A 19,587-nucleotide genomic window follows, 5' to 3' on the forward strand; every position below is an offset into this window, starting at 1 on the left:
ATCTACTATTAAAATGTAGCAAAACTGATACATTGTTCTTTCTGTTTTTTCATAGACTATAAAACATGTATATCAAAGTGATAATTTAAAAAAAAAACAAACCTTTTTTTTTGGTTGTAGATGGACACAGTACCTTTATATTTATATGTGGTGCTGAGGATCAAACCCAGTGCCTCACACGCAACCCCAGCCCCTCAAAGTGATAATTTATATAAAGAAACATTTAGCATCCTTCACATAAGAATGCTTTTTTTTAACCTCTATTTATTTATGTGATGCTGAGGATTAAACCCAGGGCCTTGCCTGCGCTAGGCAAGTACTCTACCTCTGAGCCACAACCCCAGCTGCCACCAAAGAACAGGGTTATGTGAAAAAATAAGAGGATGCTTTGTATGAATGTCTTTCATCAGCATTAAACAAACTTAAATTGAACATTGTCATCAGCTTAGCTTTAATTCAGACCTGAATGACCAAACCTCCCCTGCCAAAAAAGGTGGTTTTATCTTGAAGCAATTAACACAAAACAATCTGTATCTCACAAATTAGTTGTTTAAATTTACTTTATAGTGTGGGAGGGGATGAGTCACTGGACAATAATTACAACTATAGCAGTAATACTTTCAGGTTGAAACACTACTGCTTCACAAATGAAATGATTTTAGTAACTAAACTCAAACACAATTTGCTGGAGAGGACTTCTAAAACTTTTGAGATACAAAAGTATAATTGAATCAAGAGACAGTATTCTCTCACAACTGGTATATGGGCAGCTACCTTGGGCTTTGCTACAGAAGTGGTACAATCAGATGGATGTAAGGAGAGGCAACTATGGGTGGGTTCAGAACTGCTCAGATAAACTACATAGAACGCATTATAGCTTACCAATAGAATAAATACAAAAAAGGCTTTAGAGGGAAAACTACTGTTGCTTTGAATAAAAAAATAAATCTGCCTTTCCTTGAAAATCTATCTTCCTAGCTGACATCACCTTTATTTAAATGCTATTTTAAAATTAGAAGTTTTAGTAACTTCAGCATTGCCTTGTGTCCTATAGAGGTTGAAAGATACATTCAAAATTGGTGTTTGTGACTTAAATTTTATTTTACATGGTTAAAAATGGCATAAGCTATTATATGGTTTTCCTCTTACACACAGCTGCTGCTTCTGATATTAAATGGAGGCTATGTAGATTGAATTCTTCCTAACGGACTCAAATTCTTTTTGATTCTGGGTCATCTTCAGTAGTTTAGAGATGTTGTTTCACAGAGATTTTGTTTCACACTGAAGCTTTTGCCTCTATTTTGAGAATACTTAGGGGACATAAAAAGAACAATGATATGTTCTAGGTTTCAACAATCCTATTACTTTCTAGAACTTTGAAGAATGGAAAAATATGTTCTAGCAGTAAACAAAAGTACCAGGCTTTTATAATTTTATTTAAATCTTAAACCTCTTAAAATGTACTGTTAAAATTGCTGTAATTAAAATTACAGCTCTGGAGAGCTAGTTCTTAGAAACATTGTTTTAAAGAGAGTAGTTACAGATTCAGGACTTGCTTTAATTGATTTTTAAATAAAATATATTTGAGTATCTGTAAAAAAAAAGAATTTAATTCAGCCCATAGTTGCTGATTAAAGACATTATAAGCCTTAGAGTTTCATTCATTCTTTCTCAGAGGGTTATACTTTTCTAATTTTTTTATCATATTTCTTGAAAATCAGTGGCAAGGTATGGGAAAGAGAAGAGTGTGTGTGTACATTTTTTAAAAGAAATTTCCTTATTTTTTATAAACACAACATACCACCCTATATTTTACTGTTATAATGCAATAATGGCAAAAGCAGTAGAACTTCAGGTCAAACAACTCTTGCTACTAATGTAAACTCATTCTCAGAAAACTATTCTCACATGGACAGTGGTTAGAAAAAAGTACATGAATGTGCTACAAAAATAGAGCCACAAGACTTCTCACAAGTAAAATAAATTCCTCTGTATAAGTCCACAGTTGACCAAGGTCCAGCCTCCTTAACAGTGAGCAACAGGAAATATGCTGCCAAGTCACCATCTTCAGTTCTGAGAGTGAGTTTACATGCTTCCCCAATGGCACAAAGTCTCATGACAATCCAATGAATCAACAGACACTTGGGAAATATTAATAAACAATTTTTTATGAACTATTACAACAGAGAACTTCAGCAAGAAGGAAAATGAAGTTTATGATCTTTGAGTAAACATTTTTAGCATAACAGTCTCTGCGGCCAGATATTTAAAGAGAAAAATCAAGCTTATAAAACACCATTTCTCTGTTATCAACTGGAATACACTAAAAAGAGGATAATGGAAATACATGTTCTTAAAGCATTTCCACAGGAAATGTCCATAATTATGACATTCTAAATCATTTAGCAATTGTATATGCTACATTAACTAAAACAAAGGTATTCCTTATTGCACATTTTAAAGTTGGAAGGATACTCTAGTTTAAGTGGGGGATATTTAGGGGGAAAATATTTTGGCTCCAAATGTATACTGTGCCAAGGCAGCTTCATTCTAAAAACATAAACCATTTAAAAAAACTTTTATATTTTGAAGCCAATAATCCTTCAACACAATGAATAGTTCATAGTCCACTTTCTGACTAAGTGTCAGAGGTTAATTTTATGGGCCCTGTTTTAAGGCCTGTGAACAGCCCTCACTACTCTGAGAATCGGGTGTAGTTGGAGGCTCATCTTTAAAGCCTGAAGACATTAAGTCTTTTGCAGCAGGTGGTGGCCCATAGTCTTGGGGACCATGAGTTGGAGGTGGTAATGGGGCACCAGGAATGAAGTACTCTCTTGGGTCAAATGAGCCTAAAGGTCTAAATGGTGCAGGTCCTGGAAAAAAATCACGAGGGTCAAAAGGCAAATCCCGTTGTCCAGGTGGAACACCTGGTGCATATTCTCTGAAGCCTATTGGTGGATGCATATCAGGACCTGGAAAATAAAAAGGAAGTTATGTAAATACCCAGAAATTTCTGAACTTGGGTGATTTCAAGTATGTTAATATAGTCTTTAATTTCTCCCAAGCCTAGAACATCAACTGGTGAACACCCTGACTTGCCAGATGAGGCAAACTGAAATGGATCAGGTTTAGGTTATAGCCTGGCCAACCAGCCATGAAGCAACATATTAAGGATCTAAACATGGCTCTACCTAGCTCCAGGCTCATCTTTTTTCTTTCCCTACTATATAATTGCAGAATTATTTCTATCTCACAAGAGCTCCACTTATATTTGGAAGTACTATATTACCATGACAAGATGATAGATTATGAAATAAGAACTTTGCTACATCAAAGAAATTTTGATAAAAGGAAATCCCACTATTTATTACTGTATCCATTAAAAATTCATGAAGTATTTCAGCATGGACTTTACACATGCCATCAGAATCAAGGTGCATGCCCTCCTGGAAAAGGCCTTCCAAAGCCACCTAATTAAATCAGCAACATTTATTAGGTCACTGTTAAATCCTCCTCTTTAACACTCCCCTCTGACTTTTCTCAAGGTAAGGAGGGTTTGACTTTTCCTTTTCTATATTCTATAACCTACTGCTTATGCTTCCATTATGGGTGATTACAAACTTTATGCTATAGGATTTTCATATCTGTGACAAAATTTTAAGTTATGGCATGTGTCTCATCCACCTTTCCATCTATTGCAGTGCATATCAACATATTTTCAACAAACATCTGCAGAAGTAATATTTCTGGCTTTTCTCTATATAGCCCCTTATCCTTGTCAATGAGATAGCTATTGCCTATCTCAGTATAAGATTATGTAGTGTCCCATATGTCCCAGAAAACTGGAGGAAAAGTTAAAATGTACTCAGCTGTATCCTTTCATTGTTAAGACCTGAGATAGCAACCAACTGTTTTAGCAAGCAATAGAAATGAAAGATGAATGTGATTTATAAGTCAATCACTACTGTTCAGATCATCATACCAAATGGTGGAGGAATTGGCCGAGGCCCAAAAGGCCCACCGAGCTGAAATGGCGGTCCATACCAAAAGGGAGGTGGTGGAGGCCGTCCCATCGGGGGTCCCATAGGGGGGCCCATGAAGGGTACCCCTGAGAAAGGAGGGGGCCCTTTCATAGCCATATTAACCTGCAATTTAAGATTTGAAAGCAGTTAAAAGTTTTAAAATTCCTATGTATTAAGACAAAGTACCAACACCGATAAAAGCTAAAACCCAAAACAGGCACCTGTCCAGAGAACACCATCAGTGCAACAAAACTCTACCCACCCCTCCTGTGTATACCCACTGACAGCTTACAGAAGTTATAAGGATTCCACAAGAGGGAGCAGTTTGTTACTGATTATATCTGCACAGGAAAGGGAAAGGCAAGAGGACTGGCAGAGGTTATTAACAGAGGTGATTTCTGACCAGTATGTCATGCTGTATTCACTACAACCTATTTCAAAGGGAGTCCCCCCCTCCCCATCACTTCCCTTTCATCACAGTAGCTCATTACTTCCATATTAAGAATGAACAGAATAAAATGAAAAATCCATTCTCTACCCATGTAATAATAGCTACAATTCAGAGTATCTTCAGTACGTCTTTCATATATTATTCAACCTCTGAGATCTTTAAGTAGACTGTCTTGTTTTAAATAAGAGGGAACAAAAGCAAATGGATTATCATAATTTGTTGACGGCCACACTGCATATTAAAGGATCTCAATCCCAGGTTTGCCTCCAAGCCATGCTTTCCCACCTCTACTCCTCTCTAACAACAGGTCTTTGCTCTCTTTTAAATCTTCTACTACAAAGGGTTTTGGGGGTCTTATCTAAGCTGCCCTTAGATTGCTCCAGAGATGTATGTTCCTGGGATATGTATACACTGGAACTTGAGAAGTATTTTCCAACACAATGCTATATACACAAATTAGGAAGACAAGGCTTTAATATTTACTTTCATTTACTGTACACCATTTGAGATATTGATTTATCATTTCCTATGAGTAGTGGGTTTGAAACTAAACAATTAAAAATTTATTTTATTATAAAGCTGCAGAAGACCTACCAGATATAATAGCAACACAGTTACAAGAGAATGCACTTATGTGAACAAATGAGACCATTGCTTGGGACTGGCTCAAGAGGTCATTTCAGATTATCATTGTTGCACTGAAACAGTATTTCACTTTCAGAAAATCTGATACCAATCTAATTCAAATCACTCAAAATAGGGTTTGCTCAAATGGAGGAATTCTTAAATAGCATTCTTCCAAACAAAAATAAAAATGATGAATTATATAATTTATAATGAATTTAATTTGCCTTAGAACATTCAACACAAAACACCATATAAAGTTAGAGTGATAACTTTTCACATTCTGTAGTTCATTATAGTTGTACACACTTAAGCCACATTTCCAAGTTAAGGAGAAAAGTAAGCTCAAAATTGCATGCAGTTTAAAGCAAACAAGATCAGTGTCATGCTCTGAATATCCTTCCCAGAAATGCACAGAATAAAACCCAATTCAGTTCTCAACCTCTAAGTACTTACTCCAACTGGATGCTCAGTCAAAGAAGTAATGGTAGAAACTGAGTGGGTCTCAGGTTCTTGGGGAACAGCTTGCTTTTTAAAAAACAAATGGGATAGTACAAATAGAACACAAAGAAGGATAAAGCAAAGAGCAAGTACTGTAATAAAGCTACATGTTCCTCCATGACCACGTGATTCACAGTAACTACAGAACTTACCTTGCCCTCATCCGTCACCTTAGCTGGAGAAGAACTTCTGGAGCTGCTGTTCATGTGAGCTGGACCACATTCTGGGTCTGTTAGAGATCAAAGAATGGATTCAGACTTATGCTAACATGAAAAGAATAAAAATCCTGCATCCACAATTACAGATTCTTTGAAATTACTTGGTCTCTTTACCAGAGGCAATGGGTTTCCCAGATGCCTCAGAAGACCATTGAGTACGAGGTAAAGGTTCATCCATTGACCCTTGGGAAAGAAAGATCAGAGCCCTTGTATGTATTTTTCAGAAGAAATAAACCACTGGTGGACAGGTCAGGGTTCAACAATAACTAGAAAGCAACATTAAAAATGGGTCGCCCAGGGGTTGGGGTCGTAGCTCAGTTGTAGAGTGTTTGCCTAGCATGTGTGAGGCACTGGGTTTGATTCTCAGCACCACACCATCTACAATTAAAAATATTTTTTATAAAAAATGGGTTGCCCAATACGAAAATCACAATTTATGAAGAGACTTAAGTAAAATAAAGAACTGCCTTGGGTTGATAGAACAGCAAATTAATACGTACTGGTCCTAAACTTTAAGCTATAGACTTGAAGTATGTGTAGGTTGGCTTTTCTTTAGTCTATATAACCTGACTTCCAATCTTACCAAGACTACAGTCCTATTTAGAATTGGAAATAAGACTCAGTATTTCATATTGGAAATACGTATGCTACATAAAGTTTAAGGCTACTTTTATAATATTTGGGAAAGGAACACCATAGAGATTTAATTTAAAGATAAAGGTTTACACTTCACAGTGTAAAATTTAAAAGAAAAAAACAATACAGGGACCTCCAGGAAAAAAAAAATGTTTTCTATTCTAGAACAGATTTTACAGAAAACATTCACTAAGATAAAGTAAGAAATTATCTTCTATATATTGTACAGGCCCAAATTCTATGTTTTCATTAGAATATTCAAAAGGGAAAAAAAACAAAACCTTGAAGCAGTTTACTATAAAGCAACATGCGAATGCTCACCAAATCCATTTCTAGGCATATCTCTTTGATTAAGAGTAGCAGAAGGAGGTCTCCCAGCTGGCTCTGCTTTCAGTGGAGGGGAACATTCTCCACCACTCATTGGGGATAGACCAAAAGAGCCATTATGGCTCAGTGGACCTAAAGACAACAATGCCGTGTTACTACTTTAAGGCAGCCTTCTCCCTGACACCAACCCCCACACCTCCCGCTTTAGCAAATCATTCAGATTATTTCATAACCATTACACACAGAAATAAAAAGTAATTTACATACATTCTGCACCAAGAAATAAAATAGCTCCTTTTACAAAGTGCCCCCTACCTCTCCGAGGAGGACTTTGTAAATTTGGTCTCCCCGGCATTGGTTTTACAATCACAGGTTCATCTTGCCGCATTGCCATCTTTTGGGTCATTTCCAGTAGTCTTGAATATTGAGAAAGAATGGGCTGAATTATGAAACAGCAATCCTAAATAATATCTAGCATAACCTTAAAACACTATAAAACATACAGTAAGACACAAAAATCACATACTTCTGTCTCAAATTAGCAACTTCCCTTTTCTCTTCAGCTATAGCTCTTTCTGCAGAACGAGCTTTGAGCTATTAAAGAGAAAATATTCAAATTCAGTTGCGGTAGGCTATGCAAAAAATAAAGAAAAGGGGGAAAAAAATCTTACCCAATTATCATGAGCTTTCTTCTCATGCATAGCAATCTGAAAAAGACAACACATTAAAAAAATGTTTTTAGGGACTCATTATAATAGCCTATAATTGTCTGTATTAGATATCAAAGAATTCTGCAACTACAGGACAGTATTAATTACTACCTGGTTTTTAAATGAGCGCTCGGTTTTCTGTAATTCTTCTTCCATCTCTTCAATTCTCCGCCTAAGAATTACAACAATTGAATGAAATTTGAAACATTCTGACCATTTTCTCTTTATTCCATCAGCTATACTTTTTAAAGACTTTTATCATACATAAGAAAAACATTTCTGTAGTTATATGAATCCAGTGTGATCAAAACTAATACTACAGACCAGGTGCAATGCCACATGCCAGTAATCCCATGCCAGATTAGGAAGCTGAGGCTGGAGGATCACAAGTTCGAGGTCAGTCTCAGCAATTAAGTGGGAACCTATGCAACTGAGACCCTGTCTCAAAGTAAAAAAAAAGGTCTAAGGATGTAGCTTAGTAGTAAAGCACCAAAAATAAATAAATAAATAAATAAATAAATAAAATAAAAACCTAATACTAATAACTTCTTTATCATTTAATTGCTAGAGATTCTGAATTGATAAATTATAATTTCCTTAACTGCTCATCAGTGTGTTCTCAAGTAATTCTGCTAGAAATATCTTCCTCTTTAAAACTTTTTTTTCTTTTTTTCAAATTATATCCATAGAAGATTTCCAAGGTCTATCAAATGCCACACTTTTGTGGGTCTTGATATAACACACAGCAAACTGATTTCTTAAGAATTACTATAACATAAAAAAACCCCAGAACTGTTTGCATTGACCAAGTTCCCTATGGTCTTGCCCATTGGGTACAAGTAAATTTTTGTTAACATTTTTTACTTGTTAAGTTGAAATTTATTTTTTCTCCTGTGTGAATTGAATGTGTTCATATCCTCTCGTTATTATACTTCCATGCTATTTTCTTCTATCTACATTATGTAAAAAAAGATTAAAAAGAAAGCTAACACTAATTCATTAGACATTGACACCCTCCTTTAGAAACTGAACTCACTTGTAATTTTTAACTTCCTGTACAGCGGAAACCACCTTTTCATCTGCAGCTGACAGCTGCTGCTCTTTTTCTAGTCTCTCACATTCTTCTTGACTCAGTTTCCTAAAATAAAGCCAGTTATCAAATCAAAAGTTTCTCTTTGTGAATATCACTTCCCACAATTCTATAAAATGCTTAGGCACATAAAATGGGAATTCAAACCTGCAATTTCATAAATCAAACTCTGGCAAATCACTTACAGTTTCTAACTTCTCCTCTTAATTCTCTACTTACCAGTAAATAAAATAAATGTGAAAACAACATGTACCCCAAGGGCAAGTCTCCTGTGTGTAAGATAATAAAAACTCACTTTACTTCAATGTGGAAGATCAGGACTGATCAACCTAACATAATTAAACATATTAGGATAAAGCAGGGGATAATTCTTTTCTCGTTTCTGCCATGGGTAGGACACTAAGTATATCTTTGTCATGGAGGAACTCTTTTCTCAATCCAAGACTGGTACCATAATAAACATATAGTCAGTCAAAGAAAAAATCTTCTAGAATATGTCTTTTAGCTATGCAATTAACCACAGAACATTTTTCACACTTTAGAATTGTAAATTAAGCAAAAAGACAAATCTGAGTTTTGATAATGTCTATCACCCAGAAAAAGAAGCCAAACTGACCCACTATCAGAGTATTATCTACTGACAAGTTTTAACTCTGATCATGAAACTCAAGATGTTCATCTACTGACACAAAGGTAGCCACATTTAATGATTTTAAAAATACTATTTTCTGCTATCCTTGTACTACTTTAGCCATAGTTCCAATTCAAAAGATAATTAACTTGAAACTTAATTTCCATAAATCAGAAGAACTACAGTAAAAAAAGGATTACTGATACCAAATAGAAAAAGGGGATTATATATTCTTATATAGCTTCTCATTTAATTCTTCAGCAAGTATTTTATGAGTGGCTATAATATACTAGTTATCTTGTAAGATGCTAAAGAATAAAAGAGCTCACTGTTTCAGGTATAAATGATGCCTAAAGGAATATAATAATTTTCCCCACTGGCTTAAGAAGGAATATGGAGAAAACTGAATCTTGAAGAACAGAGAGAATTTTGTTTCCAATTATCAAAGAGTTAGTCTGAGAGCACTAAGAACAATCAAAACATCTTTATAAGAATATAAAATTGTGTTTGAAGGGATCCAAGCTAAAAAGTCAGTGAAGATATATGTATGTGGCCAAGATCCATTAGAAAAAGGAATCTCAGAATTACAAGTAAGGCTGGCACTTTAAGGTACTTTTCTCCTATTAAAGATAACACAAAGATATGAGTCTGAACCAAGCCTTCATTAAATTCCTGGGCTTAGAGGAAAAAAGAGGCTACCAATAAAGGTACCCTTAATAAAAGCCCTAGTCTTTGAGTTTAGATTAGAAAGTACTGGACAGTTAAGTGATGAATAGGCAAAAAATCTAAAAGGAACAATACTGAAACATTGAAAAGACAAGTCATTTTTGAATTATCTTAATTGCTGACTAAGTTTAAAGTGACAATCTTACTCAAGTAACCTCAACACTTTTCTATAAGAAGATAACTTCGTCTTAGTCCTCAAATTTCATCTATAATTATCACAACAATGTTGGCCAATCAAAACTGACTAGGCACTCCATAAGACAAAATTCTGTGAGAAAAAATCCCACAGAAAAGGAAACCAGCTAATGGGGTTATCTGCACATGTTTTAAAATCACTGTGCTTTATATAGTCAAAAAAGTAAAGTAAAGATTATGAATTTCAGGGCTGGGAATATAGTTTAGTTGGTAGAGTGCTGCCTTGCATGCACAAGGCTCTGGGTTCAAACCCCAGCACCACTAAAGAGGAAAAAAAAAAGATTATGAATTTTGTCAAAGGATTAGAAACTATAACACCAAGAAATAGTTGGGTGTGGTGACCTTCCTACAGTCGAAGATACTCAGGAGGCAGAGGCAGAATTATGAGATTAAAGATAGCTTGGAAAGCAGTAAGACCATAGTCCCTTATGAGAAAGAGCAAGGAGTCTGGAGAGGTAGCTCAATAGTAGAGCACATGGCTCAAGGTCCTGGGTTTGAGCTGTAGTACTGAAATAGGACTGGGGTTGTGGCTCAGTGGTGAAGCATGGGCCCCACATGTGTGGGGCACTGGGATCAGTCCTCAACACCACATAAAATAAATAAAATATTGTGTCGGGCTGGGGATGTGGCTCAAGCGGTAGCGTGCTCGCCTGGCATGCGTGCGGCCCGGGTTCAATCCTCAGCACCCCATGCAAACAAAGATGTTGTGTCTGCCAAAAACTAAAAAATAAATATTAAAATTCTCTTTCTCTCTCTCTTAAAAAATCCTATAAAAAATAAAATATTGTGTCCATCTACAACTAAAATAATATTTTAAACCCTGAATTTTTTAAAATCCTAAACTCAATGAATGATTTTAGCAGCAGATTTGGGAAGTAAAATAAATCCTAGCACTTTTAAGACAGGTCAGAAGAAAATATCCAGAAGAAGTAAATCCAGAATGTAGGAGGCAGGGGAAATCAAATTCTAATATGCATTATTATAATCACAAAAGAGAATGAGGTAAAATCAACATTTAGAAAAAGACTCGAAAATTCAAGAAGTGTTTAATGGTCCCAAGCAACATAACTGCAAGAGGAAAAGTGGGTGGGGTGGGGAAAACTACACCTAGGCACTTCCCAATACAACTGTTAAAAAAACAGAGAAAGGACTACAGAAACTAGGGGAGGGATAAGACCAAACAACAATGATAATGGACTCCTTAAAGAAAAAATTTAAAACAGATGGTAATTAATTGGATATTTTTAAATTGCTAAAACTAAGTAACAGTCAAAATTCAGTAGCCAAAAGAAAGATCCTTTAAAAATGGAAACTGGTTTTAACTCTAATCATGAAGTTCATGTCAACCTAATACGGATTATAAAGGTAGCAATATTTAGTGAATAAAATACTATTCTCTGTTTATCCTTGTACTACCTTTGATACACTAATCAAATCTATCATTAAAGGACAATGTTCAAATAGAATGAAAATAATTTCAAATAAGAAACCAACAGTGTAGAATGCAGAACTACAGAAACTTTAAATATGTGTATAAATTGAATGAATGTCTTGTGGAGTTCACAGTATATGAAGTACTAACATATAATGCCACAACAGTTATCTGATTCAGGAGCTACTTAAAGCCCATAAAAAATAATAATAAACCTATTAATCTATGTCAGATTTTTATTAAATCCAGAATATATACCATGGCCTTTAAATTATGAGAAGATGAATAAAATTATAATTATATAATTATAATTCCATTATAATTTATGATTACATCAAGCATATACAGGGGATGAGGACAATAATTAAAAATATATAAACTATTAAAAAGATACAAGGAAGAAAAAAAGAACAGGTCATCAAATAGAAAGCAAATTCTTCATAAACCACTGGCACATATTGACATGGACAGACTTATATTTTAGAAAGTCCACTCAAGCAGCTTTAGAGAAAACTACTAAGAATTTGAAATAAGTTATATACAAATATAAAAAAATGGAGAATGAAGACAGATGATCTAGGTTAGAAACAGAAAAGATGACAGAGGCATGAACTGACATAGTACCTGGGGATGAGTAAAAAGAGTACAAACCACAGATGATGACTGAATTAATTTTGGAGGAGTTGAGAAAAATAGTGCTACAATTTAATTGCATTACAAAGAAAATTAATTGCCATTTAGGTCATTCAGATTACTAGTAGGGACAGAGAAAACAAGTGTTCTTTAAAAAAAAAAGTGATAAAATGAGAAATGTTTCTTTGAAACAGGCCAGGAATTTAGAACTGGCCTGAACAAAAATTTGAGATTCTAAAAAGGTCACTTGGAGATCACAGAATTTTAGAAAAGTTAATGGAAAGGTTTCAATATTTAATGCATTAATTAGGCAACAGAAGTCAAAATACATAAAAATAGTTAGGTCTGTAAGAAGGTCTGTCTTTGCTTTACAAGATATATATATGCCGAAGAGTAAAATCAGGTGCAAACAAATAAAATCTGACACAACCTATTTTTAGAGAATTCAAGTATATTTGTGGATTAAAAACTTCAAATGAACTTTCAAAAAATAACTACCTCCACACTAAGAAGATTAATATATAAATATTTACTCCAAACAAGTACTTCTGTAATCATAACTCCTAAGGTCCTTGCCACAGTTCAATTTTGTGTGAACATCTGAGATATTCAAGTCCAAAACTTGTACCATCAATAAGTAAATATTATTCCTTTTTGAAGTTTTTATTCTACTAAAACATGTCATTCCAAATCACTCAGTATTTTTAAAGGTCCAGAGTTAGAGATACAAGTTCAAAACATTAGAATTACATAACTGATCACAATGAAAGGTAATTAAAATAAATAGGGGGATCATAGAAAGGGTCTAGAACTTTGAGAGGTATTTCCACAGTGAATGTTAATACCTTTTTACCACTTCCTGCCTTCATATGAATTTGACAATTGATTATGATGTCCTCACAGCCTTAGTTTATGGTTCCAACTACCTCAGGACTCTTAAGACTGACGATGGAAAGAAAAATGCAACTTATAGGAAACAAAACACAAAGGAAAAAAGACAAATATCTACTTATTACAACTAGAAGAAATTGTAAATAATCTTAAGAAAACATAAAATTATCTATTAGTTCACACAGTGATAACAATAACAAGCAATGAAAATCTTACTTTTGTAGTGCCATCTCATTTTTCTGGTAGAGTTCATTTAAAATCTCCACTTTCTGCCTTAGAGTTTTGCATTCCTCTTCCAGTCCAACTTTAGAAGACTGTAGTGAATTGCAGTCACCTTCTAATTTCTTTATTTGGTCTGTAAAGGATAAAACAGCTTATCTCTATATGTGTACAAGGACTTAAGAACTTGTTTGAGGGAGTAGTGCCAAGAAAAGTAAGAAGCATGAAAGCAAGAAGCCATTCTTTATCTTTCCAATAAAATTTTAAGTCTTTCCAACATGGCAATTTCTTCTCAAGAAGAACCCACCTTCTAGATTACATTTTGTGGACATCGAGGCTCTTAGCATAAGTTGTAAAAGTTTTAGATCCTCTTCAACTACTGATATTGTAGTTTGTGTCTAAAAATTGCAGAAAAAAGAGGTATTCTTAAAAGTGAGGCACAGGAAGAATTCACAGGTACTATGGGACTCTTACAAAGAACTATACCTGAGAGACATCCATCATCTACTTAATTTGATCTTTGATCTTCTCGTTCCGATCACCTAAAAAACAAAAGACTTTAGCTTTTTCTTTCCTTACTTTTAACTCTATATTCTCCTAACTTCCCCAAACCAAATATTGATTGTGTTCAAACACCAGAAGAAAAAAATCAATTAAATAACTAAACTGATTAGACTAATGACTTTTAAGAGAATTGTAAGATTAGATTTAAAAAAAAAGAGAGAGACAGAGGTGAATTTCAGGCTGGGGTTGTGGCTCAGTGGTAGAGTGCTCACCTAGCATGTGTGAGGCACTGAGTTTGATCCTCAGCATAAAAATAAATAAAAGTACTGTGTCTGTCTTAAAAACAAAACAAAAAAAAAGGTGAATTTCTAGTTTGCACAACTAAAATGTTATCTATGCTATTCTTGTAAGATAAAAGCTTTTCTTCTCTCTCAGATCTATTTTCACCTGGGCAAGTAAGTGTCTTATTTAGAAAGATTCAATCCTCTATTTTCTCCCTGAATCTACTACCAGGTGTGGTTTGAAATACTTGCTATGTAAGCAATATCCAACTTGGGAGAAAACATCTGGAAATATTTTCCTCATCAGTAAACACTGTTACACTCCCTCTCTCTAGTTTTCTGATAGTCTCTAGCCTCTGTTCTCACAGCCTTAGTTTATGGTTCCAACTACCTCCAGACTCTTAAGACTGACTGTGGACCTTAAAACCACAGACCCATAGAGATGATGAGTATCAAAATCAACTATCATCTGCATAAGTTAAGAAATAAATTTCTCTTACTGTACAATGTTCAATACTCTAAGTATTGTACAGGATGTGACTATTGTAGCTGCAGTGTACTTACTAGTTTTCAATGGGATAGAAAAAGTCAGTGTTCTTCACATGCCTATTGCTACATTATACCCCAGCAACCTACCTCTGCCAATGCAACAGACATATCTATAGATCCAGTGATATATGTCTACAACCCTGAAGCTTAAGAAGAAAATCAGCCAGCTGAAAAGTGGCATCTGTATAAATACTTAATTAAAGACAGGAAAGCAAAAAAAAGGATTCAACCTCCCTGAGACTGATCTTACCTGCTACCTCTCCGTTGGTTAATTCATCTGACTCATCTTCTCTATTTTGATCCTCAGATTCAGATTCACATTGTAACTGATTCAACTGTGTGATATAATTAGTCAAAGCCTAGAAAAGAAGCAAAAGGTTGGAAGACTCTCGATTTTAATTCAGAAGATTTCAGGAGAAATCATGAGATGAAACATGTATTTGGAGTATAAACTTACATTAATAGTATCATCTTTGTGATTAAGAAATACAAGTAAATCTTTCTGGGACTTCTCAAATGATTTGATGTGTTCACTGAGCTCAGCATGTGATGTACACCAGTCTTTGACTTCCTGCTGCAACTGAAAAGTCAAAACACATGAATTCCTATGGGTTAGGGAGGGATTTCTGCACTGGATACATCAGGACTACAAGACTTAGACAAAGAAATACAGAACCATACTCCTTGGTGGCCTGCCTCAATCGAGGAGGTTGAGACCTTGGTTAAGGAAGAGGGCAGAGTGGCCCCAACTCTTAGAGCTGCAGTAAGAACATCAGAGCTCTCAGGAAGTTGACCCTGTTTATTACATTCCCCAGAAAATTGCTGCCAATTCAAATAATTTACCTCCAGCAGGAATGGCTGGGCACATATGACTGTCTCCTAAATTTAGACTCCTTATCATGTAATCTTCCCTTGGCCGGTGAATCAGTAACTACTCAAAAGAGGATCATAAAATACTTAATTTTCTGGTTTAAAAAGTTTCTTTGAGGCAATGCAAGTTAATAACTGATTGACATTTTAAGAAAATACACATATACAAGATAAAAATCAGGATGAATAAAGTTTATTACAGTTTAACAACCATTTTAATTGACTTTGCACTGAAAAAATACACATTTTGTATAGCTTTCACTGGACAGACTATCAGGAGGTACATCTTCAGGTTTTATGTCCATTTCCTTTTCTTTCAATGTCTGTTCTCAATTTCCCTTTGGTTTTCATTTTCATTCTGTTTAAGTTTGTGCAACGGCAGAGAGGACAAGACAGAAAGAAAACCTGTCATCTTAAAAACAGCATATCATTCTTCTGTACTGGTATGATGTGAACCAGAAAGTGCTTGAAATAATATTTAACTACAATTTATCAAGAGATCAGCAGTATCAAGAAAAGGATAAAACATTCAAGTGTAGAGATGAAAAATGTTTTAATGGCTTCAAACTAATATACTCTATATAGTGTGGCAATAAGGGTTGTCAATAAAGGTTGCTCCTTGGTAGAACAGTTTCTCCTACAGCAATGCCAAATTCAAATTATCTTAAACAGAAAGCAAGGCATTTTGACTCCACCTACCTTACATCTAAGTGATCACCAATATGTTAAGCTCAGTAACTATAAAAATACGTCACCAATCAACAATAAAGACAAACAAATCCTACTGCATTGTTGATCTACTGTTCCTAAATGCACCAAAGTCAATACTACCTGTGTTTGCGTACTGCTGCTGCGCAGCTCACAACACAGCTTCTCTCTTCCAGCAAAAGACAGCTGCTTTAGTGCTACCAACTCTTCTAAAAGCACCCTTTCTCTTTCTGAAACCAGGTTTTTGTTATTTAATGAGGATCTCTAAATAAGAAAAGAGGTCATGGAAGAATATTGATTGCGATAGAGGTAAAAAGCAGAAACATCAAGCAGATTTCTTTTAACCCCTTGGGACCAAGAGACCTTGGTTCTACCTTATGATTCATATTTCATTATTAGGGATTAAAAGGCACATATGAAGTTCAATGCAAAATTCGCAACTTTAGAAAAAAAGTTATTTAAACTTAAATATTCAGGAGTTTGTATAGTTTGAGTAATATTTTCTCTGTCAATTTTTGCATTGAAATTTTAGAAGAATAAATTCACAAAATGCAATGAAGAAAAGAAAAACTGATTTTTCTTTTTTTTTAAAGGAGAGAGAGAGAGAGAGAGAGAAAGAGAGAGAATTTTTTTTTTAATATTTATTTTTTAGTTCTCGGCGGACCCAACATCTTTGTATGTGGTGCTGAGGATCGAACCCGGGCCACACGCATGCCAGGCGAGCGCGCTACCGCCTGAGCCACATCCCCAGCCCCACAAAACTGATTTTTCAAATGATATATTTTATTCTCAAATATCAATTTCCCTATTATTTTATATTTTAAAAATACACGTTTTAGTTTTCAAAATTAAATTCAATAAATTTGTTTTCATAAGAACTTTCATGCAAATATTTCTTGCTTTTCTGCAATAATTTTGTGAGTATATTTTATATAGCAGTTGATAAGAATATAGCTCCCAAATACCATGAGATATTTAAATTTAGAAAAGAATGTTATATAAATTTGAATTTCTCTAATCAACAAGAGATGTGTCCTCTGAGAGAGTTCTAGAAACAGATTACTTCAGAAGATTTCCATTCATGATTAAAAAGATGGATTAAAGATAGCTAAAGATGGGCTGGGGATGTGGCTCAAGCGGTAGCGCGCTTGCCTGGCATGCGTGCGGCCCGGGTTCGATCCTCAGCACCACATACAAACAAAGATGCTGTGTCCGCCGAGAACTAAAAAAAAATAAATATTAAAAAATTCTCTCTCTTTCTCTCACTCTCTCACTGTTTCTTTAAAAAAAAAAGATAGCAAAAGATAAACCTTGGAGATGGTAATTGATAGACTCACAGAACTACAAATGAACATTGAAAAAGTGAATGACAGCAACTGTATACTCAAGTACCTCAGTATAATATTTCCAAAACTCTCAAAGTGCTTTAGCTATGTATGGTCAATAGAATTTTTAAATTTATATTGTAGTCACATTTCCAGTGCCTGAAAGGCAGTTAAATAAAATGATAATGCACATTATATCAGTTGAGTTAGGTGTGCCTAACAAGGTCTAAAGTTGATCCCAGGAACTTCCTGATGTTAAGTATTTGTAATTTATTTGTATCTAGGAAAAATAATTTTGACTTAAAAAAAAGCCACATAAAAAATACCATTATTTCAATTGAGGAGAAAAGAGACTCTAAAGTTCCATACCTGGGCTAACTGTCTATTAAGTCTCTTAATCTCTTCTTGTAGCTGCTCCATGTGTCTCATGTGTGCCTGCCTCAACAGTTCTGTGGCCTGTTGATGTTCTTCATACTGTCGTACAAGTTCTTGCCTCATATCTTCCAACTGTTCTTCATTTGACATCATTTGTCTAGAAGCATCCATGCTTGATGTCAACATCTTACCATGAATCTTTGATAGGAAAAAACACAAGCAAAAAACTCAATCAAAACATATTTTGTGGTAATTAGTCAGCACTGATACTTTAACTGAATATGAAAACAATTCTATTAACAACATAAAGCATCTGAGTTTTAGTTTTATTATTAAACAAAAGCATAAATCACTTTTTTAAAAAAATTCTTTTTTAGTTGTAGATGAACATAATACCTTTTTTCATTTATTTTATGTGGTGCTGAGGATCAAACCTAGTGTCTCACCCATGCAAGGCAAGCACTCTACCACTGAGCCACAACCCCAGCCCATAAATCACTTTTTTAAAAAAGTATTTTTCTTATTTATAATTCCAAAACAACGTGAAGTTAATTTATTACCACCATACATGTTATTTTCCAAAAGGAAACAGCTACTTACAAGATAGTTTAGCTAAAATCTAATTCTAACAGAGAAAAACAAAATACTCAAGATTCTTTATCCACCCCCTCCAACCCCCACCCCATCCACTTTTTTTTCCGCCCATACTAGAGATTGATCCCAGGGCCTCACACATGCTGGGAAAGTGCTCTACCACACCAAGCTACATCTCTAGCCCCTTCTCTTAATAAAGTTATAACTCCTTTATATCTCTTGATATTTTATAATGGGGAAATAATATAAACAACAACAAATACACACACACACACACGCAAAGTTTATAGGGCCAGGGTTGTGCCTCAGTAGTAGAGCGCTTGCCTAGCATGCATGAGGCACTGGGTTCAATCCTGGGAACCACATAAAAATAAACAAATAAAATAAAGGTATTATGTCCATATACAACTAGAAAAATATTTTTAAAAATTAAGTTCACAAAATATAAGGAATTTTGCCTATTTAATTTTTATTCATTGGTCATCACCGTATTATAGAAAACTGCTTATTCAAAGAAAAATTATAATAAATTTTATTTGGAAATAAATGCTTTACATTTATGAGTTTCTCACACTCATGACAAGTCAATAGGTTCTATGAATACTTCAATCCCTTAAGATACTAATTAAAATCATTCTGCCTTGAACAGCTATAGCTAAATTAGTTTTCATAAACATTTCACAAGTTTTGCATTACATAAAAAGCTGACAGTTTTATTTGAATACTCCTCTGAACAAGATATATCTATCGTGAACACATAAAATAAATTTGAAATTCAGATAATTTTAAAAGAAATAGAATTTATTGTTTTCTAATAAAGGCTGCAATTCGTTGGGGTAACAGATCCTCAACTAACAAGAAAAAAGAATTAGTATAGAGATAATAAGATACTTTGAATTGTCTTCTTGAATTCGTAGCAATTTCCTTTTATGTTCTTACATTTAATTGAGCAAATCATTTGGCCACAGGTATTACCTAGTTATAATATAATTAATCTTCAATTAGTTTAAATAATACTAACACAGGTATAATTTACAATGAGAACTTAACATGTACTATGTCCATAAGACAACCA

General features: G+C 34.4%; 2 protein-coding genes across 2 annotated transcripts in view; both read right to left on the bottom strand.

Annotated features, from left to right (window-relative positions):
• Positions 1–2,319: 2,319 nt before the first annotated feature.
• Positions 2,320–4,182, bottom strand: LOC143410444 (transport and Golgi organization protein 1 homolog). Its single transcript, XM_076871312.2, has 2 exons — positions 3,983–4,182; positions 2,320–2,972 (listed from the first exon to the last, which is right to left on the bottom strand). The coding sequence occupies exons 1-2, from the start codon at positions 4,137–4,139 to the stop codon at positions 2,659–2,661; spliced, it is 471 nt and encodes a 156-aa protein (XP_076727427.2). The 5' UTR covers positions 4,140–4,182; the 3' UTR covers positions 2,320–2,658.
• LOC143410653 (A-kinase anchor protein 9-like) overlaps positions 4,179–19,587 on the bottom strand; it is a 70,998-nt gene continuing 55,589 nt past the window's right edge. Inside the window, 12 exon segments of the mRNA XM_077110646.1 lie at positions 4,179–4,187; positions 5,751–5,827; positions 7,095–7,195; positions 7,306–7,373; positions 7,451–7,486; positions 7,601–7,661; positions 8,526–8,627; positions 13,304–13,356; positions 15,098–15,220; positions 15,753–15,848; positions 16,339–16,482; positions 17,913–18,116. Of these exon segments, the coding sequence (XP_076966761.1) occupies positions 4,179–4,187; positions 5,751–5,827; positions 7,095–7,195; positions 7,306–7,373; positions 7,451–7,486; positions 7,601–7,661; positions 8,526–8,627; positions 13,304–13,356; positions 15,098–15,220; positions 15,753–15,848; positions 16,339–16,482; positions 17,913–18,116 (1,074 nt within the window).

This window comes from Callospermophilus lateralis, chromosome 11 (assembly GCF_048772815.1).
Source record: "Callospermophilus lateralis isolate mCalLat2 chromosome 11, mCalLat2.hap1, whole genome shotgun sequence".
NCBI classification, from domain to species: domain Eukaryota; kingdom Metazoa; phylum Chordata; class Mammalia; order Rodentia; family Sciuridae; genus Callospermophilus; species Callospermophilus lateralis.